Genomic DNA, 25,730 nt, shown 5'->3' on the forward strand with positions numbered 1-25,730 from the left:
ATAATTTATTAGTAGGAAGTTTCAGCCTAAAATGAAGTGGGTAAGATATAACAAAATACAGTATAGGGAATGGGTAGATTGTGGCAAATAGAAAAATGTGTACCCTTTCCATGAGCAACTGCTATTTTTATAAAGTTCAGTAAGCTTTACTGCAGCTTGCCAGTACTTGTAGATAAACAGATTGGCTGAGCCTGGAGGTATTTGGAATTAATGAGGCAGGTGTGGAAGAGAGGGTGGATATTCCATGTATGTAGAAACAAATACTGGGTGTGAAGCAGCAGCATGGTAGGGAATTACAGGAAATTTAGAACTGCTGGGACATGGGACATAAGAGACTGTAGTGTGACACCTGCTTGAGAGTTTTGGAATGCTGGGGAGTATGGACTTTATACAACATAATGGGGTGTGGTGGCACACATCGGTAATCCTAGCACTCAGAAGGCTGAGGCAGGAGGATTGCTGCAAGTTCAAGCCAGCCATTTGCACAACTTTGTCTGTGAGTCTTTTCTCATTTAGTACATGAGAAAACATGTTAGGAGAGGGACCCAGGCAATAGTACTCCTGTGTGGTAGGAAGGAGGAGAAACCAGTTTAGTGAGAAAGATGATGGATTCAGTTTGAGACTTATCGAAGCTGAGGTGTACTTGTTAAGGCAGGAAACACAATATGGTAGAGGGGTTTTTTTTGTCTTTAAGATAATCAGGGCAAAGAGGAAAATGTAGCCAAAATGAAGTAAGTTTTATGTGTGAGTCATGGCACATGTCCTGTGTTCTAGCTGGTCCTCGTATTTCTAACAGAAACCACAGATAAGGAACCCTTATTAGTGACAGCTCTGGAGTTAGAGGTTGGGAGTCGCGGATACACATATTATCTTTGAAGTTAGGCAAGTAGGTAGAGCGGGGAGGGAGGAAGGGGACACCGGCCTAGCCAGCCAGATCAGCCGAATCAACCCTGCTGGTCAGTGGCATGACAGATGTTGCAGCCAGATTGCCTTCACATCCTGACCTGCCATTCTTTCTTTTTGGTACCGGGGATCGAACTCAGGACCTTGAGCTTGCAAGGCAGGCGCCATGCCGCTGAGCTAAATCCTCAGCCCTTACCTTCCATTCTTAATCAGAGAGAGGCCATGGAAATGAGGGTGAGGAGCTAGGGAAAGATCTACACACTTGTGAAAGTCAGTGTCCTGTCTTTTAAGTGTCTCTTTACTTGCATCTCAGTGGCTGGGTAGAAAAAAATGATCTCCTTGTTCTATCTTTGGCTTCCAGGAATGAGAAAAAGAGAGGAGTGTGTGTTTCCTCTTACCCTCCCTTCACAAAGGGAAAGATTTGTCATGCTCCTTTTAAGATGGCCTGAGTCCTGATGACACTATTATTATCATTTTTATTTTAATTCCTTGAGGTTGAGCAAAAAATAACTTGAGCAGTCTGCTATCCTAGATTCAGAATATCTACCATAGCCAGTTTTAAACTTACCTCTTCAGACTTTCTCCAGGTTTTTTTTTTTTGGTACTGGGTATCGAACTCTGGACCTTGCACTTGCGAGGCAGGCACTGGAACCACTGAGCTAAGTCCCCGGCCCCCATTTTCTCCAATTAAAAAAAATTTTTTTTTGCTAATAGTGCTTTGAATCTCCATGTCTAGCCCCAGTAATCAGGAAATCTGATCACTTTTGGTTTTTAGTATGTCTCATCCTTAGTATATCCTGCCCCTTCAGTGTAGTCCTTCACCCTTTCTCACTTGCCTCCAGTTTGTTTTCCAGTATCATAGTTGGAGTGATATGTCTGTGCTGTAAATCTTACACCACTGTCCTGTTTAAAATCCTCCAGGAAAAAAAATTGAAAAAGAATTAAGATGTGTTATGTACATGCACCAACTCACCATGAGGAATATAGTCATTATATACTGCAAACATACACCAATAGTAATAAATAAAATGCTGCAGGAGAGGTGAGTCATCTAGTAAAGATGAAGTGCAAACTTGTTAGCAGGTGCTCATTGTCTTTCCCGATTGGGTCCTAGTACTTTATTTTTATTTTTATTTTTTTGGTACCGGGGATCAAACTCAGGACCTCATGCTTGCCAGGCAGGCGCTGTGCCACTGAGCTAAATCCCCGGCCCCACTAGTACTTTATTTTTTGAGACAGGGTCTTGCTGTGTAGTTCGGCAGGCTGGCCTTGAACTCACTGTGTAGCCCAGGCTGGCCTCAAACTCAAGGCAATCCTCCTGCCTCAACCTCCAGAGTGCTGGGATTCAAGGCGTGCAGCGCTATGCCTGGTACAGGCGCTAGCACTTTACCTCCTTCCCGACTCGTTTCTTGCCACTTTCTCCTCAAACACATTGTCTGTCAGGTAGCAAGAACTGCTCCTCTTTCTTACAACTTTACATATACTTTTTCCTTTATTTGAATTTTTCTTTTTCTTGGAAAATCCGTATTCATCAGAATTCAACTCAAGCAAATGACTACTTCTGTAAAACTTTTCATCTTGTCTTCTGTTAGAGGTAAATATGTATTTCTCTGTAATTTATTTACACTGTGACAGCTGGAATAGTACAGGTGTCTTATTTTCTCAGTTTATCTTTAGGCTACTTTATTAGCATTTGATTTTGTGATAACAAAGACTATATTTCCAGGACAAATGACGATTTATTGAATAAAGTTTCCCATGCAAGAGTAACCTGTTGGTTTTCTTTATTCCCCTAGTATCGATTTTACGGAGAACCTGTGGTAAAAGCATGTATTGAAAATGGAACGAGCTATATTGACATCTGTGGGGAACCTGAGGTATGGAAAATAGAAAGTGAAGAGCAGAATTAACCTCACATTTTCTGTTTAATGAAGTGGAGATTTTTAGTGCAATTTTGCAGTCACATTTTGAAATTGATGCTACTACTTAGTATCTAGAGGTGTATTCCTGTGGTATTCCATTGATAATACTGATGGTAAGGTCTTAGCTTCAGCTTTCTTGAGTTTTTTTCTTTATCAAAACCTAAGTTATTCTCTTTGTATATGGAAAGTGCTGATTTTTACTGAATGCTTTAAGCTGAATTAATGAAAATACTGTGCTAGCCAGGCATGGTGGCGCCCACCTGTAATCCCAGCGCTCTGGGAGGCTGATGCAGGAGGATCACAAGTTTAAACCCATCCTGGGGAACTCAGTGAGACTCTCTCAAAAAATAAATAAAATGGGGCTGGGGATTTAGCTCAGTGGTTTTGCTGCGTGTTGCGCAAGCACAAGGACCTGAGTTCGATCCCTGGTACCAAAAAATAAATAAAATAAATAAATAAAATGATGTCTGCGTAAATAGGGAAGGGCGGAGGAGGTGAAGGGCGCACAGGTAATGGGGAAAAAAATAAGAACCAAGATACATCATGTACAGGTACAAGTACCCAATGATAAATGTAAATGTACTGTATACCTAAATTGTACCAAAAAAAGAACTTAGAAAAAAAAAAAGAAAAAATAAATAAAAAATAAATAAAGGGCTGGAGATACAGCTGAGTGGGATGGCCTTGGATTCTGTCCCCAGTGCCAAAAAAAAGAGTATGTGTAATTTTTAGAATCTCCTTTTTGTAATTTTTTCATTATGAATTTCCTTTTAAAAATCAGGCACATTTACGATATTACAGAATAATAAATGTAAAATCCCCCAGTCTTATTTATTTGTGTGTTTTGTGGTACTGGGCATTGAATGCAGAACCTTTTTACTGAGCTACATCCCCAGTCCTTTTTATTTTTTGAAACACAATCTTGCTAAGTTTCTCTTGCCCAACCTGGGCTTAAATTTACAGTGTTCCTTGGGCTGGGGATTTAGCTCAGTGGGACCGTGCCTGCTTTGAAAGCACAAGGTCCTGAGTTTGATCCCCAGTACTGCAAAAACAAAATTTATAGTGTTCCTGCCTCAGCCTTCCAGAGTGCTGGGATTACAGGTGTGTACCACCACACCTGGCTCAAAAAATATGTGAGGGGCTGGAGTGTAGCTCAGTGATAGAGCTTGTGCTTAGCACGTGTGAGGTCCAGGGTTCATTCCACAAAATTGAGCGTTCACGTTTATTAAATGTTTGCCAACACTGTGCTAAAACTTTTTGAAAACATACCTATAAAGTAGTTATTATCTTCCTTTCTGTTTTATAGATGAGGAAATTAAAGCTTAGCAAGGTTAAATACCTTGCTCAGTCATACACCTAGTGAATACAACTGGGACTTGAGGTTTGCCCACCTACAGGAAGTTGTGTGGCACTACCACCTTTCAAATGATAACATCACATGTCTCTATAGTCTGTACTGATTATTGTCATTATTGTGCCAATATAATCTGTACTTACAAGCTATCAATTGGTAATATATATGTAAAAATACTAGGAAAAGTATAAATTACCAAAATTGACTCAAGAGGTAGGAAACATGAATTAAACAAAAATTTTCTATATTATTCAAAACAACCCAGAGCATAAAAATGATGAAAAGCTTCTAAGTTATCTCACAAACTACCATAAAATATATCTAAACCTAATAGGGCTAGGAGTGTAGTTCAGTGGTAGAGTGCTTGCCCAGTGTGCGTGAAGCTCTGGGTTCAGTCCCCGGCATTGTAAAGCAAAATAAAACATACCTAAGTACAGCCCAAAAACTCCTAACAAAAGCCCAGAGTCTCTTATCATCGTCTTGCCTGCCACTCTTATCTCTGTATGTAGATATATGATATGATGTTCATCTGGGTAATGCAATGTGAAGTGTTTATTGTTTTGTTTAAAATTAAGTTTATTGGTACATTTTAGATGTACATAATGATCACATTCATCAGAGGGAATTTGTACCTCTACAGAATATATCTTGAGTCTTCTTTTTCTCCCATTCCCCTCTCCCTTCAACCTTTCTTCCCCTCCTTATTTACAAAAGCTTTACCAGGCCGGGGATTTAGCTCAGTGGTTCCCCGCCTGCCTCGCAAGTGCACGGTCCAGAGTTCGATACCCAGTACCAAAAAAAAAAAAGCTTTGTTTCCATTTTTTCCTTCTTTTCTCATCTTTTCCCCTTCCTTCCTTTCCCCCTCTCCTCTCCCTAGTTCTGCTTCCCATTTGAACATTTTCTTCCTATTTCACAATATCTATTATACATTGTGGTCCTTATTTACACTTTCAGTTTCTCACACCAGAGAAACAATGCAATATTTATCCGTATCTGATTTATTTCACTTAGATCTCAAAAAAATCATACCCCCATCTGAAATGAATATACACTTCTCAGATGAAGAAGTAAAAATGGAAAATATATGAAAAAATGTTCAGCATCACTTGGGCATTCAAGAGATGCAAATTAAAACAATGCTGCGATTTCATCTCCAGAAAGAGTGTTTTGTTTTTCCTTGTTTTTTCCTATATTTAATTTTTTACTTATAATTTTACATTTAAAAGTCATACAAAAACAGAGCCATTACACTTAGTGGCATACATATTGGCATATGGATATTGCTGAATAAAAAAACATTTGACAGTTAATATTTTGCTGAAGAGCCATTTTGGTTAGCATTTTTAGTTCATTTTTTAAAAAAATAACTTTATTATCAAACACACACATACAAAAAATTAAAACCATTCAAAGAAGAACAATGCAAGGGGAAAAAACCTGCAATAATTTTCAAATACAGTAGAACTCAACCAAAACAAAACTGAAAAGCACTTAAACCTTTTTCCATATAACTTAAAAAAGCATCTCAAGGGCCAGGGATTTAGCTCAGTGGTTTCATCACCTGCTGTGCAAGCGCAAGGACCCGAGTTCGATCCCCCAGTACCAAAAAAAAAAAGCATCTCAAGCACCAACAAGACACCAGAGGATGTGATTTGTTTCAGAAAGATCCCCCAAACCAACATTGAATGAATAATGATCTGGAAAAAAACTCCAGTTAGCTAGCAGACTCCGCATAGGCCAGACTTCTCCCTAATTTAAATTTTGATGCAGTCATATGATACACGATGGAAACACAATCCAAGAAATACGTTATTAGGCAATTTCATCTGTGTGTATCCTTAACTACAGTTTCAGTCTCTCACACTAGAGAAACTATTCGGTATTTACATGTGTATGTCCTATTTATTTCACTTAAGAGGATGGCCTCAGTATGCATCCATTTAGCTATAAACGTCCTCTCTTTCTTTATGGCTGACTAGTACTCCATTTTATTAAAAAAACCACATCTTCTTTATCCAGTCTCCAGTTGATGGGCACTTGAGCTGTTTCTAAGCTCACACTATTACGAACTGTGCCGCTATGGACATGGGTGCACATATATCACTGTGGTATGATTCTTTTAATTCTTTGGGGAAGATACCCAGCAGGGGAGTAGCTGGGTCGAATTGGACCTCTAAGCCTGGTTCTTTGAGGTATCTCCATACTGATTTCCACAGTGGTTGCACCAGTCTGCACTCCCAACAGCAGTGGAGAAGGGTTCCTTTCTCCCCACACCCCCTCCAGCATTTGATTTCTTGATAGCAGCCATTCTTTCTGGGGTGAGGTGGAATCTCAGTGTTGTTTTCATCTGCATCTCTCGAATGACCAGTGATGTTGAATATTTTTTCATACATTTATTTGCTGCTTTTACTTTTTTTTTTTTTTGTACCAGGGATCGAACTCAGGACCTTGTGCTTGCGAGGCAGGTGGTAGAACCACTGAGCTAAATCCCTGGCCCTTGTCTTTATATATAAATCATTTAGTATTGTTCTAGATGTTTCTATAAATGCTGATTCAGTTCTTTTTCTGGATTTTTTTTAGTTTCTGGAACTAATGTATTGGAAGTATCATAAGAAAGCTGCTGAAAAGGGGGTCTACATCATTGGAAGCAGTGGCTTTGACACCATTCCAGCAGATCTGGGAGTGATATATACCAGAAATAAAATGAATGGTAATTATTGTTCAGTAATTGTACTTGGATTTGTACTTGAATAATTGTACTTGAATTTGAAAATAGAAGAGCTTCATGTTTTTAATTGTGATGAGCTAAAAAGTCTAGTTGGAAAAAAGCAACAGCTATAAGTGGGCAGTATTGAAACAATACTGTACTTTGTTTTTCCTATAGCCCCACCTTTAATAAAATGCTATTATTGGCTTGTTTTTGAGATACAGATATTACTATAAGTATTTTAAAATGAGAAATTGTCCATTGTCTTAACTTAGTTATGGTTAGAGGTCTCAAATTTCTTGTCTTTTTTTTTTTAGAGCTCTCAAATTTCTGAGAAAAATTTTGGTAACCATTATAAATTCAAAGTTTTTGGTCAGGAATTAACATACTTTAAAGTACAATTTACACATAGAGTTAAAAGGTTTTCGGTTGGATATGTAGTGCACTGGTAGAGCACTTGCTTGGCATGTACAAGGCTCTGGATTGATCCCCAGCACTGAAACAAAAATCTTTTGAGCCTGAAGTTTGTTTTTTTCATGGTAATCCTATATATTTTTTATTGAGGTTATTCCTAAATATTTAATAGTTTTTATTTAGAATAGGTTTTCTTTGTGAGAAATGTTACTTTAAGGTTGTTTAAAATTTTTTTTTCAAATACTGAAACGTAGAAGTCAAAATTTTAACAAGTACCTCTACTGAGTTTTAATAGAGGTGGTCCACATTTTATTACCATATACCATCTTAGGTGGTCCATGTTCTTTCTGTGGATCAGATTAGAGCACAGATTCACATACATGGGCCACGTTCTCTTAGAAGCATCTTAATGTTCTACGTATTTTCTATGCAGTGGTCAGACTGGCAACATTTATTTATGTGGCTATAGTTGCCCTATAACATCTCTGTGATGACATGAATATTTGTTGTCTTGCTCATTGTCCACTTTGTGAGGCCTAATGTTTTAATTTTCTTTTGGAATTAAAACCAGTAACAACATTTCCCAAGCAATTTATATATTTCTTTTTGTCAAATTTTGAGAATCAGTCTATTTTATTTTTCTTTTCCTTATAATTCTTGAGAAACTCAACTATTAAATATCTAACCATTATACCTATATATCAGTTTTCATGGTCTCTGCAGTTGATTTCTCCTCTTTGGGGGGGCTTTGGTTTTCAATTTTTATTTTATACTTATATTTTTTCTTTAACAGCCTTATTTTAAGTATTTTATAAGTCATCAAAAGGTGTTTTAGTAGTTTTTCTGAACATTTGTTGTGAACCACTTCTAATAAGCCCTTGAAAGCTGTTATATTTGAAACCAGACCAATTCCCATGGATGGATCTGATTTTGGTAATTGCGTGATGGTCCTTCCAGAATAAATTAGGTAAATTGTTGCCTTATTCGGGGAGATTCTTTATATTGTCAACTTAAGTACTAGAAAAGATTTTGTGAATGTCAGGAGTTACAGTTTATGGCAAACTCTTCTTTCTAACAGTGTACCTGTCCTCTTTCTAGCAGTTTACCTGGCCTTACCTGCTTCTTAAGTCTGTATAATTAAAAAACTGTTACCTGTACAGATTTTCTTCTCTTATCAGGCTTAGTAAAAATGGTCCCTAAGTGAATAAGAATAGTTTATTGCTTGACCTGGTTAAATAATGTCGATTTTTCTTTTACTGCTCTATTCTTTTAGGTACTTTGACTGCTGTGGAAAGTTACCTCACTTTACATTCAGGACCTGAGGTTAGTTTTTCATTTAAGTGTGTTTTCAAGTCAGTACTGAAAACATTTTGGAAAAGATGCGTGTCTCTTTAAAAAGATGTAGATTAATTAAAATTTATATATATTTGTAATTTTTAGTGTGTAAATCACTGTTTTTTGTTTTTCTTCCCCCCCTGGTACTGGGGATTGAATTCAGGATCTTGCACTTACAAGGCAGGCATGGCATCACTGAACTAAATCTCCAGCCCTAAATCACTGTTTAATTGAAAAAAAGATACTAAATTATTTTGAGTTAAAGTAGAATCTATTTTTAAAACAACTGTACAATTCATTATATTAGAATGAATTACCACGATCCCCACACTAAAGCATCTGTCACTGTGTAATTAATGTTGTCAGTCAAGAAAACTTAACACTTTAATGCAAGTCAGTGTATTTTTTTTGGCACTGGTGATTGAACTCAGGGCCTTCACACTGAGCTACATACCCAGCCCCTCACCACTTTCTTTCTTTCTTTTTTTTTTTTTTTTAGGGAGACAAGGTCTTGTTATATAGTTCAGGCTGGCCTTGAATTCCCTATGTAGCCCCAGGCTGGCCTCAAACTCATGGTCATCCTCCTGCCTCAGACCCCCAAGTGCTGGGATTATAGATATGTGCCATCATGCCTGGCCCTTCTAGTCCTTTTTTTATTTTTGAGACTTAAGTTACCCAAGCTGGGCTTGAATTTGCGGTCCTCCTAGAGTGTTGGGGTTAGAGGCTTAACGCTACCATGCCTGGCAAGTCAGCATATTTTTATTGAGTGCCTGAGTTGGAGTTAGGTACTATTGTGATCATAAATGTATGCAGTGTATCTAACCTTACTGAATGTACAGTCTGTTTGGGAACATAAGACAGTTGCCTTTCTGGGAGAGGACCATAATTTATGGTCGTGCTTTCATTTCTTGTAGCACTTAATCCAGATCTAGGTTAGGGTTCATAAGATTTATTCTCTTTAAAATACATTCCTTCAATTGTGTAGGTAGTACAAATATATATAGAAGGGCAGGGTAAAGTGACACATAAGTAAGATGCAAACCCTGCCCTTAAAAGAGGTAATAATTTAATTTTGGCAGGAGGTAGTATTAGGTATTAAAAAGAACTGTTGAAATGCTGTAGGTTTCTGAGAATGTAGTCTTTCTGATTAGGAGGGCAGAGATCAAGAACTTTTTGGAGAATCTGGGATATGGACTAAATTTCCCTGATCTAGAAATGTGAATTCCAAAATGCTCTAAAATCCGAAATATTTGAGTCCTGAGGCGATGCTCAAAAACTTAGATTATAGTATATTTCAGATTTCGGATGCTCAACTGGTAAGTCTGTACAAATACTCCAAAATCAGACAAAAACAAAACAAAAATCTGAAACATTTCTCTTCCCAGGCATTTTAGATAAGGGATATGAAATCTGCAGTATCACAAGGGCACAGAGATGGGATGGGATGGAGATGTCTAAGAGTAAGGACTCTGTACTTCTGGATTAACTAACACAAAGAGCTGCATAGAGTATGAGGAAGTTTATATTTACAGAGACTATCTACTAGGATATAAGAATAAAAGGAAGAAAGAATGAGCCTGGTTAATTTGCATATGCCTTGGAGAGGCCACTGTGATGTTAGCCTTGAAAAGTGAATGGCTTTTGGAAGGTCAGAGCCTACAACCTGAACAAAGGCTGAGAAACAAGAATGAGAAAGGCTTTCAACCAAGGCAACTCCATTTAAACCAACAGAAAGGAGTTTATTGATTTGTATACATGTCTTCACGTGAATAGTGTGACCAGATCTCGGTGTTCATGATTGTCAGAATTCTTTTTTTTCCTCCTTTTTCTCTTCTGCTTCCTTGTGTGCAGGCTTTCAGTGGGGGCAGGAAAGTGTTTGCCCCAAGTATATATTGTCCTTAAAGCTCATGGTTTCCCAGGAGGAGTTATGAGGGTTTAAATAGGGAAGATTAGCCAGGTATTGGGCTATGTGGTCATTGTCAAGCCATTCAGCATAACCTGGGGTAATGGAGTGATCACATTGCCCAGGTCAGGCTGCCCTGCAGGGAGCATCATGGGGTCAGCCCCTGCTCAGCAGTGTGGGACAGATTTCACGTAGGAAGGACAGGGTTGTGTAAACATAAGGTAAGAGGCTGTAGGAAATTAGTGCAGGACTGATGAAAAGCAGATATCCACTACCTAGAAATGACAATAAAATTGGTAGAACTAGAGAAGAGGCTTCCTTTACAGGGCAGCAGAGGATGCCATTGGAAAGACCAGGTCAATCCAGAGATAGTCTCTTCTGTTTACTTGAAACAAAAGAAGTGCTACTGAGTGAGCTTCGGTGTGCATGTCTGTAATCGCAGCACTCTGGGAGACTGAGTCGGGAGGATCACAAATTTGATTCCATAAGGGGACCTAGAGATTTAGGTATGGAGCGGGAGGGGAGAGGAGGGAAATGTAAAATGAATTAAAATGTGTTATGTACACATACCAACTCCCCACCATGAATGTAGCCCTTACATACTGCAAACATGTACTAAGAAAAATAAAAAATAGAACAAAACCAAAAAAGTAAATGAAAAAGTTTGAGCCCATCCTGGGGACCTTAGTGACTGTCTCAAAATAAAAAGGTGGTGGTGGTGGTGAGAGGGGTGTTGGGATATAACTCAGTGCAGAAGCCCTGGGTTCAATCCCCAGTACTGGAAAAAAAAGAAAAAAATACAGATTTTTAAAACTGGATTTCCCGAGCTTGAATTTTGCCTTTGCTACTTGTCAGCAATATGACCGTGGGCGAGTCTATGCTCATGTGCTTCATTTCCTTCATGTATAAAAGGTAGTGTCTACTTCATATGCTATGAGGATTCAGTTAGTGAGTACAAATTAGAGCAATACTTGGCACTTAGTATTTACTCAGTGACAGAAGATTGAAGCAAATGCATTGTTGCAACTCCTCTCATTTCTTTAAAGCAAAATACAGTCTTCATTTTACAAGGATGGGACAGGGACAATTTTTCCTTGAATTTGTCATCCCTTGGCACTAGATATTGTTTTCCAGCCACTCCTTGTCTTTCTGCTTAAACTTTTAAAATTTTACATTTAAAAATTTTGAATCATAGATGCAAGCTGAGACAGAGCAAGACTCAGCAAATTTCAGGAGATTGAAATCATGCTGCAGCGTGGTGCTGTGTGTGAGATCTTCCTGCGTGAGGGAAATGCTCCCATGGTGGCTTCTGTGCGACATAGTGCAGCCCTCGATCTACCCTTGAGCTTGTGCTTGGGTTTTTTTTTTTTTTTGGTACTGGGGATCGAACTCAGGACCTTGCGCTTGCGCTTGCGCAGCAGGCGGCGAAACCACTGAGCTAAATCCCTGGCCCTTCATGCTTGTTTTTATATGAGTACAAGGAGAAAATAGTTTTTACATTTTAAAGGACTGATGAAAAGGAAAGAAGTATTGAGCAGAGATTGTATGTGGCCTGCAAAACCTAAAATACTTATTGTCTGACCCTTTGCAGGAGCAGTTTACCAGCCCTGCTCTAGAGTGTGTTTTAGGCTGTAATGCAGCTATGCTAGAAATCAATAGAGTCAATAAGAAAACCTTTACATATTTGGATGCTAAGAAATAAATTCCAATTTATGGTGTTAACCCACTTTTCCCTTAACTCCAGGCACAGTATCTAGTTGCCTAATTGATTATCTAACATTGGTAGATGTCACATACCGTGTGTGTACATAATGGTTTTCCTTCCCTGATGTGCTCCAATTAGTTTATTTGTAAGTGTTCAGGCCAGATGGTGGAGTTATTGCTAGTTCCTCTCTCTCTCAAACCTGTATCTAATGTCTATCAGGAAATCCATTGAATCTACCTTAAAATCTGACCACTTTTTACCACTTGTCTTGCTACTACCCTATTCTTTTTTTTTTTTTAACTTTTGTGAGTCAGGGTCTTATTATCTAGTTCAGACTGGCCTTGAACTCACAGTGATCCTCCTGCCTCAGCCTCCTGAGAGCTCAGATTATGGCTCACCCTATTCTTACCATTCCTCATTTCTCTGTTAATACAATAGCCACCGTGGTTTATTTTTGAAACGGAGTCCCTCTGTTGCTCAGGCTGGCTTCCAGCGCCTGAGCTCTGGTGGTCCTCCTGCCTCAGCCTCCCACCATGCTGGTAAGGCATGCCAGCATGTCTACTGCACAGAGATCCTTTTCTCCCTCCCTCTCTTTCTCTCTCTCTCTCTCTCTCTCTCTCAGTTTTACTAATACATGTTTACAATACATGAAGTTTACATTCATTTTAGGGAAGTAGGTACATGTGTGTATATCACACTTGATTCTTTTTTTTTTTTATGTTTTTGAGACAGGGTCTTGCTGTGTAATCCAAGCTTGCCTTGAACTCACTGCAGAGCCCAGGCTGGCTTTGAACTTGGGCCATTCTCCTGCCTCACGCTCCCAAGTGCTGGGATTACAGGCGTGAGCCACCATGCCCAGCCCTGATTCTTTTTAACTGTCCTCCCCTGCTTCTTCTCCCCCATCTCTAGATTGTCTTTCCCCGTTTTCATTATTATTGTTATTTTTAGTTCATGTTTATGACACATAATGTTTACATTTATTGTGGGTATTTGGTACCTGTACATGACAAATCATGAATTTTTTTTTTGGTACTGGGGATCGAACTCGGGACCTTGCACTTGCGAGGCAGGTGGCGAAACCACTGAGCTAAATCCCAGCCCGCCTAAATCTTTTCCCTCCCCTTTCCCTTCATGCCCTCCCCGTGTCCTCCATCTCTTGGACCCCTTCCTGCTTGTAGAAGAGCTACCTCCCAGCTTCCTTCTATAAATCCTTTATTTTATCCTTTATTTACACTGTGCCTTGTTCATATGAGAGATACCACATGGCATTTAAGTTTGTGTGTAAGACTTATTTCACTTAACATATTTTCCTACAAATGTCTTGAATTTTTCCTTCTTAGTATTCTATTGTTTTTTAAATTTTTACTCTTTTAGAATTCTATTATCACAGGTGTCACATTTTCTTAATCCATTCCTCTGCTCTTGGCCATATATATAGGCTGCTTCCAAGATTTAGCTATTGGGAATTGTATTGCTATAAACATTGGTATACATGTATTACTGTATTATGATATCTTTTGACTTTTTTTGAAAGATACCTAGGAAGGAGATAGCTGGGTTGAATGGAATTTCTATTTTTAGCTTTTTAAGGAATCTCCATACTGATTTCCATAGTGATTGTACTAGCTTATATTCCCACCAGCAATGTAGAAGGATTCCTTTTACAGCACAGCCACACCAGCATTTGTTTTATATTTCTTGATGATTGCCATTCTTTCTAGTGTAAGATGAAATCAGTTTTGACTTTCTATTTCTCTAGTGACCAGAGACGTTGGACATTTTTTCATGTTTATTGGCCATTTGTACTTCTGAGAAATGTCTATTTATTTTACTTGCCCATTTTTGATTGGGTCTTTTATTTTGGGTGGTCTAATTTTTTTGAGATCTTTTTATATTCTAGATATTAGTCCCCTGTCTGAGGAATAACTGGCAAAAATTTTTTTCCCATTCTGTAGGTTATCTCTTCACTCTGTTGGTTGTTTCCTTTGCTGTGTAGATGCTTTTTATTATTATAGATTAATTTGATATCCCATTTGTTGATTCTAGCTGTTACTTCTGGTGCAATTGGAGTTCTGTTCAGAAAGTCCTTGCCTACACCTGTGACTTCAAATATTTTACCTATTTTATCTTCCAGTAGGTTTACTGATTCTGTTTTAATGTTTAAATCTTTGACCCATTTTTATTTTACTTTAATACATGATGAGATATATGGGTCTAGCTTCAGTCTTCTGCATATAGATAGCCAGTTTTCCCAGCATCATTTGTTAAATAGTCTATCTTTCCTCCAAAATATGTTTTTGATCCCTTGTTGAAAATCAAATAAATAAATCTCTGGAGATGTTTCTGTATCCTCTGTTCTATTCCATTGATCCACATGTCTGTTTTTATGTCCATATCATGCCATTTTTATCACTGTTGCTTTATGGTATAACTTGAAGTCAAGTATTGATGCCACCTGCTTTGCTCTTGTTGCCCACAATTGCTTTTTGCTGTTCTTGGTCTCTTCTGGTTCCATGTGAATTTTAGGATTCTTTCCTAGTTTTTTAAGGAGTGCTGTTGGTATTTTTTATTGGGATTGTGTGAAATTTGTGTATCAGTTTTGGGAATATAGCCATTTTATCTATATTGGTTCTGCCAATCCAGGGGACATCTTTCCATTTTTTCATGTCCTCTTCAATCTCCTTTTTCATAGTACTGTGGTTTTCATTATAGAGATCTTTCACTTTTTTAGGTTTATTTCTTACATATTTAATTTTTGATGCAAATGTGAATGGTATTGTCGCCCCCCCCCCCTCCCCGTCTCTCTCTGTCTCTCTCTCTTTTGGAAACAGACTCTCGCTATGTAGTCCAGGCTGGCCTTGAACTCACTAAGTAGCCCAGGCTGGCCTCGAACTCATGGTGATCCTCCTGCCTCAGCCTCCTGAGTGCTGGGACTATAGCTGTGCACCACTATGCCAAGCTGTTTAATTTCTTCCTTACTGAGTTCATTATTGGTTTACACTAATACTATAGACTTTTGTGTGTTGATTTTGTATCCTGCCATGTTGGTAAATTTGGTTATTAATTATATTAATTGTAGGAGTCTTTTAGTGGAAGTTTTGGAGGCTTTTATCAGAATATCTTGTCATCTACAAATAGTGATAATTTGACTCCTTCCTTTCCTGTACATGTCCCTTTTATTGCTTTCTCTTGCCTGATTGCTCTGGCTGATATTACAGGTACTGTGTTGATAGTGAATGATAGTGATGGTGAGCATCTGTGTCCTGTCCTGATTTTAGAGGGAAAGCTTTCAGTTTCCCCTTTTATTATGATGTTGGCAGTAGGTTTGTCCTAAGTGGCTTTTCTCACATTCAGGTAAGGTCCTTCTATACCTATTCTCTTCAGGGTTTTTATCATGAAAGGGTATTGGATTTTGACACAAGCTTTTTCTACATCTGTTGATAAGATTTTGAAATGAATCCACAGGTCATGTTAAATTAAAAGTTTCATAAATTGCTAGGAAAACTCATTTCCAAATAGTTAGACTCTGAAGTATTGGCAGTTAGAACCTCAGTAATGAAGTCCTAACTTAGGTGGTAGAGAGGCACAGTTTAACCCATAACAGTGTCTTTCTAGGACTTCGTCCATTTCCTCTAGGTTCTCTGATTTGTTGACATACAAGTATTCATTGTACTCCCCAATACTTCGTTTTATTTCTGTAAGATTGGAAGTCATGTCCCCTCTTTCATTTCTGATTTTAGTATTTAAATCCCTGCCCCCATCATTCCAAGCAATGACACATTTCATGGTTTCACAGTCAGGAATGACTTCTCTTAAAGGAGACAGAGACACTGAAATATAATAAAAAAGGATAAATTCTATACATTTAAAATTAAGAATGTTAGTTTTATTAAAAGACATCATTGAGAAAGTGGAAGGGCCAGCTGCAGAGTAAGAATTATCTGCAACACACACTCCAAATATCACAATTTTGAGCAGAGGAAGCCAAATTCCATAATGTTCAGTGTTCTGTTTGATTCCATTTCTTTAAAGTTTAGAAACTGGCAGACTGTTTAGGAATGAATACTTAGGTGCTAAAACACTACAAAGGAAGGAATTGCCAGGCATGGTGCTGCATGCCTATAATCCCACCACTCAGGAGGCTGAGGCAGGAGAATCAAGAGTTCAAGGCCAGCCTGGACTGCATAGTGAGGCCCTCTCTAAAATTAACCAAAAAAGTTTTTTTTCTTGATTATTTTAAAAGGTGACAGAAAAAGGTTCTTCTTTGATGCTGGCTGTATTATAGTTCATGACCTGGATGGTTAAATGTATGTTGGGTTTATAGCTTTGCTAAATTATCATGTGTTACATATTTTTATTTATATTTTTCAATAATATAAGGCTAAAAATTTTAAACTTAATATTATTTTTGCTTTTTTGATGGCTGATTTATATAAGAAGAGATTTTTAGATTTTTTTAAAGGCTGTTTTCTCCTAGTGTTTGGAAATCTTTACATTTGTAAGTAGTTCAAATTAGCCATGCCTAGATTGAATAGTTTAGCAAATCAAACCTTTAAGTCTTGTAGCTCTATTTTACTTTTAATAAAACAAGACATCAGTCTGTACCAAAACGGAAATTAGGTTTGACGTCTCTGCTTTTTAGCATCATCAAAACCGGGACTACATCCCTGGCCTTTAAAATCAAGTGTCTTTGTTCATTTAAACAAGGTAAACAGGGCTGGGGATGTGGCTCAGTGGTTCTGCCGCCTGCCTCGCAAGCACAAGGTCCTGAGTCCAATCCCTGGTACCAAAAACAACAACAACAACAACAAGATAAACAACATAGATGGAAGGTCATAATACAGTTTTGTCCAATCAAATGATAAATGATGTTTAATATTGATGTAATCGAGAACAAAAAGGCCCACTTAGAAGTTAGGTAAAGAAGGGCCAGCACTGTGGCAGTGTATTCAGGATGTGCATCCTCTCCTGTGCTCCCCTTTGTCACACTTGCTTCTCACTGGAGTCGGAGGTAAGGGTTGGAGAAGGTGTGATTGTGTTGAGAATGGAAGGCACTCAGAAGTAAGAGTCTCATGAAAAAGATGAAGTAGATGAAGGAGAATCTGAGTAAGATCAAATAAATACTAAGGAATCTGTACTGGCTGCAGTACCAAAAATCAAAGAATTGAGGAGAGAAATTAAAATATAAATTACATGAGTTAATTTTAAATTAAAAAATTATTTTAAGAAAACCAAAATGGTAAGACAGTATATAACTTGGGCTTAGAACAATAGGTATTGGAAATGGGGGGGGGACCCAGTATAATGGGGGACGGATAGATGGACGGTATGTTGTATATATTGTGCACATGAATGTGTCTTGAATTTTTGAGTAATCAGCATAGGACAGCAATAGGATTAGCGTGGCTACTTTTGAAGGAATAGTGTTTATTAGTTGAGTGAAAATGAGACGATGAAACTGAATTATTAGTTATAAAGAGCATGAGTAATGCTAGGAGGAAAGATGAAATGGCTCATATGGGTTGAGTATGATCTAACTAATGAGTGTTAGTACTGCTTTGCTAGTCATGAAATTCATCTCAAGATTATTAAATAAGGGATTATGCCTTGCATAAATAGAGGTGAAATGTTGCTTATAACAATTATAAGTTACTTGGTTTTATCTTTTAGTAATTGTCCCTTAAGACATGTCTCTTCAACTCTTGAAATATTTCATTAGGGGCTGTGTATTCATGATGGTACCTGGAAGTCAGCAATTTATGGTTTTGCATCTCAGAGTAGTTTGAGAAAAGTACGAAATTCATCAAATCTGAAACCTGTCCTCTTCATTGGTCCAAAACTGAAAAAAAGGTATAATCTTTCAAAATCTGTTCTTTAATGTTTCTAGTCTAAGTAAATTTTTGTAAGGTTGTCTGTTAAAGTATGCTGCTAAAAAAGCTTGGAGCCTTTTGTAGAGCTCAAGATTATTTTCAAAGATAAAATGTAATTAGCACATTATCCTAAGCTTAAGTACTTTACATATAATAATACTTTTAGAAGTGAAGTTTCTGATGACATCTCACTATTGACATTAAAATTAAATGTCAGTTAAGATGTATGCAGTAAGACTGCCATCTTAAAATGTGACGATCTTGGGCTGGGGATCTAGCTCAGTGGTTCCACTGCCTGACTCACAAGCACAAGGTCTTGAGTTCTAGCCCCGGTACCAAAAAAAGAAATGTGATGATCTTAATGTAAATTAATCAGTCTCATTAATAGTACTTTTGTGGGAGAACTTTAGCAGATATGAGTTTAGGATTGGGCTGTTGTAATGAGTGTTATTTAAATCAGTATCTAGGGAAATTGATAGGGTAATAAAACTACATTTAAGTGCCTGTGGTCTGAAGAATATGACACTTGTTACTTGTTTGGATGTAGGTGTGATGAACAAAGAAAAGAACTCCTGAAATAATTTTCAATTAAAAGCACACCTGCCATTCTCATTCTTACTAATGACCCCAAGAAAAGTTACTGATATTTTTTATTCAGAAATTTACTGGCTGCAGTAATTAGAGGAACTGTGAAATTTTCACGGGTCTGTCTTGCAGGTGGCTAGTGTCTTATTGTAGAGAACTCAGCACATACTCCATTCCTTTCATGGGAGCTGATAGGTCTGTTGTGAAGCGGACTCAGCGATACTTGCATGAAATGTTAGAGGAATCACCAGTAAGTAAATATAGCTTATTTATTAATACTGTATTCTGTGTTTCTTACAGTTTCCCTGCCTATTTAATGTAATTTCTGTTTATAAAGCAAAAAAATATGCTGGGGATTTAGCTCAGTGGTTCTGGCGCCTGCCTTGCAAGTGCAAAGGTCCTGAGTTCGATCCCCGGTACCAAAAAAAGCAAAAAAATAAAAATAAAAAGAGTGAGCTAAATAATCTATGTTTAGCTTCTGGCAATATATAAAATAGCAGAGGCAGAACATTTTTATTTTATGGGGTTGGTCATAGGCTTACCTTATGATTCAGAGCTGGGGTGCTAAATGCCTTTTAATATAACATGACAGCAGCAAATTCAGTACAGGAGCCCATATGTCATAAACACCCACTGGTCACACCTTAGTGTTTCAGCTACTAGAATCCTCCTTCCATAATAGCTTATGGAGAAGCCTGGCACACCCCTCACGCACACACACTGTCACCTCATTACTTCTGGAACATCATTATACTCCTTCTGGTGGGAGAAGTCATTGTTCCCACTTCAAGAGGAAAATGTATCTCAGATGGAGGGTATTTTCTCATAAGAGGAGTTGTGAGTGAAGTCTACATTCTGTAATATACTCCCACTAAACTCTGATATATTATGGATTATGTGGACTGTTGTGTACAAGTTGGGCAAGCTAATTACCATTTATAACGATTTTTCTTAAAAATAATAGGCTCCCATTTCTGATTTCTCAACAGGCTTTCAGAATATAATGCACTTATAAAGTGAAAAATATGGAATATAAATGTGTTCCATATTTATGACCAAATAGTAACTGTGAAAAGAGCTCCCGTTCATGTATTATTTGGTGTAAAATGTAGGGAGTAATATTCTGACTTTATTTTCTTAATCCAGGTTCAGTATGCTCCTTATTTAGCTGTGGGAGGCATCACCTCTGTTATTAAGTTGCTGTTTGCAGGACTTTTCTTTTTATTCTTTGTGAAGCTTGGCATTGGAAGGCAACTTCTCATAAAAGTAAGACTTTATGAAATTAGATCTTTAGAGGTCTCATTTCTCATGAGTGTTTAAAACCATCACTGAGGGTTTGTTTTTTCTTTTTCCTTTAGTTCCCATGGCTCTTCTCCTTTGGTTATTTTTCAAAACAAGGTCCAACACAAAAACAGGTAATCTTTTCTTTTGTATCCAAAGTGGCAATTTTCTTTATTTTGTTTTTACTCTTCCTCAGGATAGTGATGATGGAGGCACTTATTATATTGCAGATATTCTTTTAAGTGCTTTACGTAAGTTAGATTACTTTTTAAAATCCCCTTGGAAATAGGTATTATTATTATTTCCATTTTACAGATGAAGAAACTAAGGCACGGAGAGGCTAAGAAATTTGCCCATGGTCCTATTGCTAGCTGATAGGAGAACCCAGCTGTCTGAGTCCAGGAATTGTTTTCTCTTTACTTTATAGAGAAATATTTGTACTCGTCCATTTTTTCTTTCTTTTCTCTCTCTCTTTTTAAAAAATAAATCGCATACTTGTCCCCAAATGTCCTCTTCCACATACCCTGGATTCCCATGACAGAATTAGCATGGGTCGAGTATTCTCATGACCGCCTCATTTTCTACCATTTGCTGTATAAATTTCAACCCTGAGTTAGGCATCTAGCCGTCATCTCCTTTATGCCAGGCACTACAGGGAGAAATCTCACTGTTCAGCAGATGGCAGCATCCAGACTGTTTCCTTCTGGGCGGAATTCTAGCAGCACTTCCTGAAACTTTCACTTTTCATTAGTCATTCTTCTATCTTCCTCAATGGCTTTTTTAAAAAATCCACCCCAAACCCCTTCTCTATCTGCAAATTACCCTAACCCCTACTTCACTGAGTGAGTCGAGAGCATCTGTTGTGTTCCTCCTCAGATTCTGCCCTACTTTCTGGAAGAAGGGTTCTCCTGTGTGAGGCTCGTCCCCCAGCAGTGCTCTTAACGGCAGAAGAATTTATTACGTGTAGCACTGAGCTTTGTGCTTTACCTCTCAGTCCTCCAGCAACCACTTGAGGTAAAGGTTTTTTTAGCCACTTTTTATAGTTGAGGAAATAAACGGAGAAGATGTTCTTTGCTGGGTTCACATAGCTAGAATATGGTGGATCCCAAATTCATACTAGCCTAAGTCTTAGCTGTGACTGCTTCTTTTGATGTGTTTCCCTCCTGGCTTCATCAGCTGATTGATCCTTTTCTGTGCTCTGGATTTGCTGTCCTGCTGCTTTACAGGTTCTTTCTCCTCATTCTGAAAACATGTGGCTGTCTTGTCCAACCCAAGAGTGAGCCTTGGGCCTTTTCTTCACCCTATTTATACCCTTGCTAAGGTTGTCTTTGACTGTGTAACTGCTGTATTAGTGTATTGTTTTTGACATGATTATTCTTTGAAATACTTGCTTCCTTTGGCTTCTGAGATAATTGCTCTTTTAAGTTTACCTTTTCTTCTCCTTTGGTTGGTTTTATCTCCATATCTTTTCTGGTATCCGGAATCGAACTCAGGGCCGTGGGCTTGCCAGGCCCTGCAACGCTGAGCTAAATCCCCAGCCCTTCATATCTTTTCTATTCCTCAAACATTGGTCATCCCCATGACCCCATCTCTGTCTCCCTCTCAACGGGGTTCTTTATTTTTTTGAGACTGAGTCTCACTATATAATCCAGGCCACCCTTGAACTCACTGTGTAGCCTAGGCTGACCTTGAACTTGTCATTCTCCTGCCTCACCCTCACAAGTGCTGGGGTTTCAGGTATGCCCCACTTGGGGCATCAGGATCCTTAAAAGGCATATTTTTATATCCAGATTGATGTTTCCATCATTTTACAGGACATGTTACTCATGGATACTTTAAATTCAGTGTGCCAAAATCTGAACTTTTCTCAAACTCTTCTTCCTTCTTCATTTTCCATCTCAGTTGGTGGCACCATCATCTGCCCAGCCAGAATCATATGCATCATGCTAGATTTTTTTCCAAACCATTGGCCCTCATCTCTTACTTTCTTCTAATTGTGATAAATACACAAAATAAATTTCACCATCTTAACCATTTTTAAGTATTCGGCAGCATTAAGTACATTGATATTTTTGTGGAACTCTTACCATTATTCACCCCCAGAACTCTTGTACTTATTGAATAATTACCATTTTTCCCTTCCCTAAACCCTGACAGCCGCTATTCTGCTTGCTATTGCTATAAATTTGATGACTTCAGGTGTCTTATATAAATGGAGTCATAAAGTATTTGCCCTTTTGTGTCTGGCTTATTTTGCCTAAGTCTAATTTGTTCATGGTTGATCCATGCTGAAGCATCTGTCAGAATCTCCTTCCTTTATGACTGAGTAATTAGGTATGTGCCACATTCTGTCTATCCGTCCTCCTAGTTAGATATTTGGGTTGCTCCCAGCTCTTGGCTGTTGTGAATTGTGCTGCTGTGAACAAGGATGTACAAATATCTCTTTAAGATCTTTCTCTAAATTCTTTTAGGTATGTATCCAGAAGTAAAATTGCTGGGTTGTATGTTAACTCTGTTTTTAATTTTGTGAGGAACATAGTAGATGCACCATTTTACCTTCCCACCAGCAGTGTACAAGGATTCCAACTTTTCTATATCTTAACAAACACTTATTTTTTGGGTGTGTATTTTTTTTTTAGGATCATCATAATGGTTGTGAGGTATTTTATGATGGCTTTGATTTGCATTTCCCTAATAATTAGTGATACTGACCATCTTTTCATGTGCTTATTGGCTTTTTTGTATGTCTTCTTTGGAGAAATGTCTATTTAAGCCCCCTTCCCTTTTTTTTGGTACCGGGGATTGAACTCAGGACCTTTTGCTTTCGAGGCAGGCAGTGGAACCTCTGAACTAAATCCCCGGCCCTTGAGTCCCCCTTTTAACTAGATGAATTATTTTGTTGTTGCTTAATTGCAGGAGTTCTCTGTTTTCTGGATGTGAATTCCTTACTGTACTGGACTGCAACCTTTTTGGCACCAGGTTCCACAGACTGGAGATGGTGGGGTTTCACAGTGATTCAAAGGAGTGTGCAACCTAGAGCCCTCACATGCACAATTCACAGTAGGGTTTATGCTCCTGTGAGAATCTAATGCTGCCACTGATCTGACAAGAGGTGGCGCTCAGGCAGTGATGCTAGCAGTGGGCAGTGGCTGTAAATACAGATGAAGCTTTGCTTGCTCACCCACTGCTCACCTGCAGTGCAGCCCAATTCCTGCAAATATTTTCTCCTATGAGCTGCCTTTTTATTCTTCTGTTAGTGTGTGCCCATGTTTCTGGACTGAACTTTTCATCATATTCCTATGGTTTCTTTCTAATTCATCTTCCCACTGCTATCCAAGAGATCTTTTTTTTTTTTTTGGCGGTACCAGGGATCAAACTGAGGACCTTGCACTTGCCAGGCAGGCACGGTGCCACTGAGCTACATCCCTGGCCCCCAAGAGATCTTTCCAAGACAGAAAATCTGACCTTATTATTGCCTTCTTTAAAACTACTTCCCGGGCCAGTGATTTAGCTGAGTGGTTTCATCACCTGCTGTGCAAGCGCAAGGACCCAAGTTTGATCCCCAGTACCAAAAAAACCAAAAAAACAAAAACTACTTCCCTGATTAGTGAGTAACTTGGCAGTAATTATTTACTGGGATTCTATATATCAGAATCACCTAGGAAACTTTTTTTTTTTCAAATACACAAACCCTGATCCACATCTGGAACATGACTGGCGGGAAGTCTATCTCCAGAGGTGTGAGGCCACCCTAGGCTCTTTGTGATCCAGATCTGGGTGGTAGATTTTCATCCACCTCTGATTAATTGGAGTAGCAACTCATGGACTATGTTGAAAATAACCCTAAAGCTAAATGTGTACCTAGCCTGCAAGAGGGTTATGATTACTAAGTGTGAATGCCACATCAGGGGAGAGGACAACTATGGCACGTGCGTCTGACCTTATCTGCACCTCTGGAGTTGTAGACTCTAGATACACCATGCTACTGCATCTCTTCTTGCCTTTAAATAATGATTTCTCCTTCTTGAAATCCACACTACTGTTCTGTGTAATAGACTTCTGTTAAAATATTTGTGCATGTACATTTCAAAAACCTACCCTCTGCCCCATGATATTTAGCAGGGCGCTTCTCTGAGATCTTCCTGCATCTTTTAACTCATGCCTCACATTGTTATTAAATCTGTTTATATATCTCAATGTATCATAAGCTCCAGTAAAGGTAAGGACCAAATTTTATTCACATGTCAGGGCCTAACATAATATCTGGTCCTTAGTTGATACTTAATAAAAAAATTTGTTGATCAAGACTGAATTCTTTTCACCTTATTCCTAAATTTTGTGATTGTAAAAGATGATGGGATAAGTCCTCTAGAATTGGTTTAAATTGAATATTTACATCTTTAAGTGGTACAATTATGTTTGTGTCTCAGACCTCTATTTCTATGACTTGGCTATTATTTTTATCTTGTCACAACAGATATCTAAGACCAGGTATCCATGTTCTACCTCCCCTTTAAAACTACCTCTAGTTTATCTTCTTAAACTGCTGATTTTAATGGTGCTGTCATACTTCAAGCCACAGTCTAAGAATTATCTTTATCTCATCTCTGGTCTTCATTTTCCCCCCACCAGTCATTAAAACTTACAACTTCAAAGAATTAGCTTTTGTCCATGTTTAAAGCCTATCAAGATATTGTAGCATGTAATGTTGATATTTTTATGTATTGAAATTGTCTCATAAAGTAAAATATTAGGTTTTATTGTGTTCCAGGAGGAAATGACATTTTTTAAATGAGCCCTTTGCTTTCTTTTTCACAGATAGATGACTCATCATTTACGATGACATTCTTTGGTCAAGGCTATACCCAAGGCCTTAGTACTGATAAGAACAAACCAAATATCAGAATTTGTACTCAGGTGAAAGGACCAGGTATTTTGCAGATGACTTAAGAATTCTTGGGAGTTTTAGATTGTCTTAAGCTATAAGGTGGTATGATATTACAGTATATTCTTTTTCAAGTTTAATTGTAGAAACACATTTGCATAAATTATTAAGTTTAAAATTCTGTCAACTGAAAGGTTGAAATTTTTAGTATAAGCCAATTGTATTAGTGCATCCTTCCTTCTTGTCATCTTTGTCATTATTCAGTAATTCAGAATGGCAATTTTTAATTATTATTAATAAGAAAGGGGGCTAGTTGCTGTTTTACCTGTTTTAGTCTCATAGTTAAGCAGTATAATTATAAATTAATCAAATCTGTTGCATGAGGTTTATTTGTAGACTTTGAACACCCTGTCATTGTTTGTAAAACTCTGTGTGCATATGTGTACTTTTCAATAATGGTTCTGCTTGTTAAAAGGATCTTTTGCCAAACAGTAACAGCAATAACAAAAAACCTGAAGAACTTTTGCTGTAAAATTTAGAGAACTATATGGAGACAGACCTACTTATGTGTTATAGTATAAGTTTAATTATTATTGTTCCTAATAGGTCACAGGGAGTTTTAGTCAAGGCACGTGGCAATGATGTACTTGCATCTTGCCTCCTTTTCACATTCCCACCTGGTTTTTTAAAGTAAGTTGACTACCAGGGGTGATGAACATATATGGCAAATGTTTAAAAATAGATATTACAGTAAAGGACACATTGCCATTAACCCCCCTAAAATACCCCCTCTCATCTCAAACACACCCATCCCATCATTCTTGCCACTTTCTGAAGCAGTTTGGGAAGTCCTCTTTCTGGGAGTG

At 38.0% G+C, this 25,730-nt stretch overlaps 1 protein-coding gene across 2 annotated transcripts in view; it reads left to right on the forward strand.

The window, feature by feature from the left end:
• The window catches only part of Sccpdh (saccharopine dehydrogenase (putative)), a 34,407-nt gene that overhangs the window by 4,943 nt on the left and 3,734 nt on the right, over positions 1-25,730 (forward strand). For both annotated transcript variants that reach the window (XM_004853484.4, XM_004853483.4), the window contains exons 3-10: positions 2,700-2,780; positions 6,760-6,889; positions 8,574-8,623; positions 17,963-18,093; positions 18,831-18,948; positions 19,845-19,964; positions 20,057-20,113; positions 24,798-24,909. In XM_004853484.4, the coding sequence (XP_004853541.1) occupies positions 2,700-2,780; positions 6,760-6,889; positions 8,574-8,623; positions 17,963-18,093; positions 18,831-18,948; positions 19,845-19,964; positions 20,057-20,113; positions 24,798-24,909 (799 nt within the window). The remainder of the gene's footprint in view (positions 1-2,699; positions 2,781-6,759; positions 6,890-8,573; positions 8,624-17,962; positions 18,094-18,830; positions 18,949-19,844; positions 19,965-20,056; positions 20,114-24,797; positions 24,910-25,730) is intronic.

Source organism: Heterocephalus glaber, unplaced genomic scaffold (genome assembly GCF_053883595.1).
Source record: "Heterocephalus glaber isolate CG9 unplaced genomic scaffold, H.glaber_assembly_v1.0 deba00001600, whole genome shotgun sequence".
In the NCBI taxonomy this organism is placed as follows: domain Eukaryota; kingdom Metazoa; phylum Chordata; class Mammalia; order Rodentia; family Bathyergidae; genus Heterocephalus; species Heterocephalus glaber.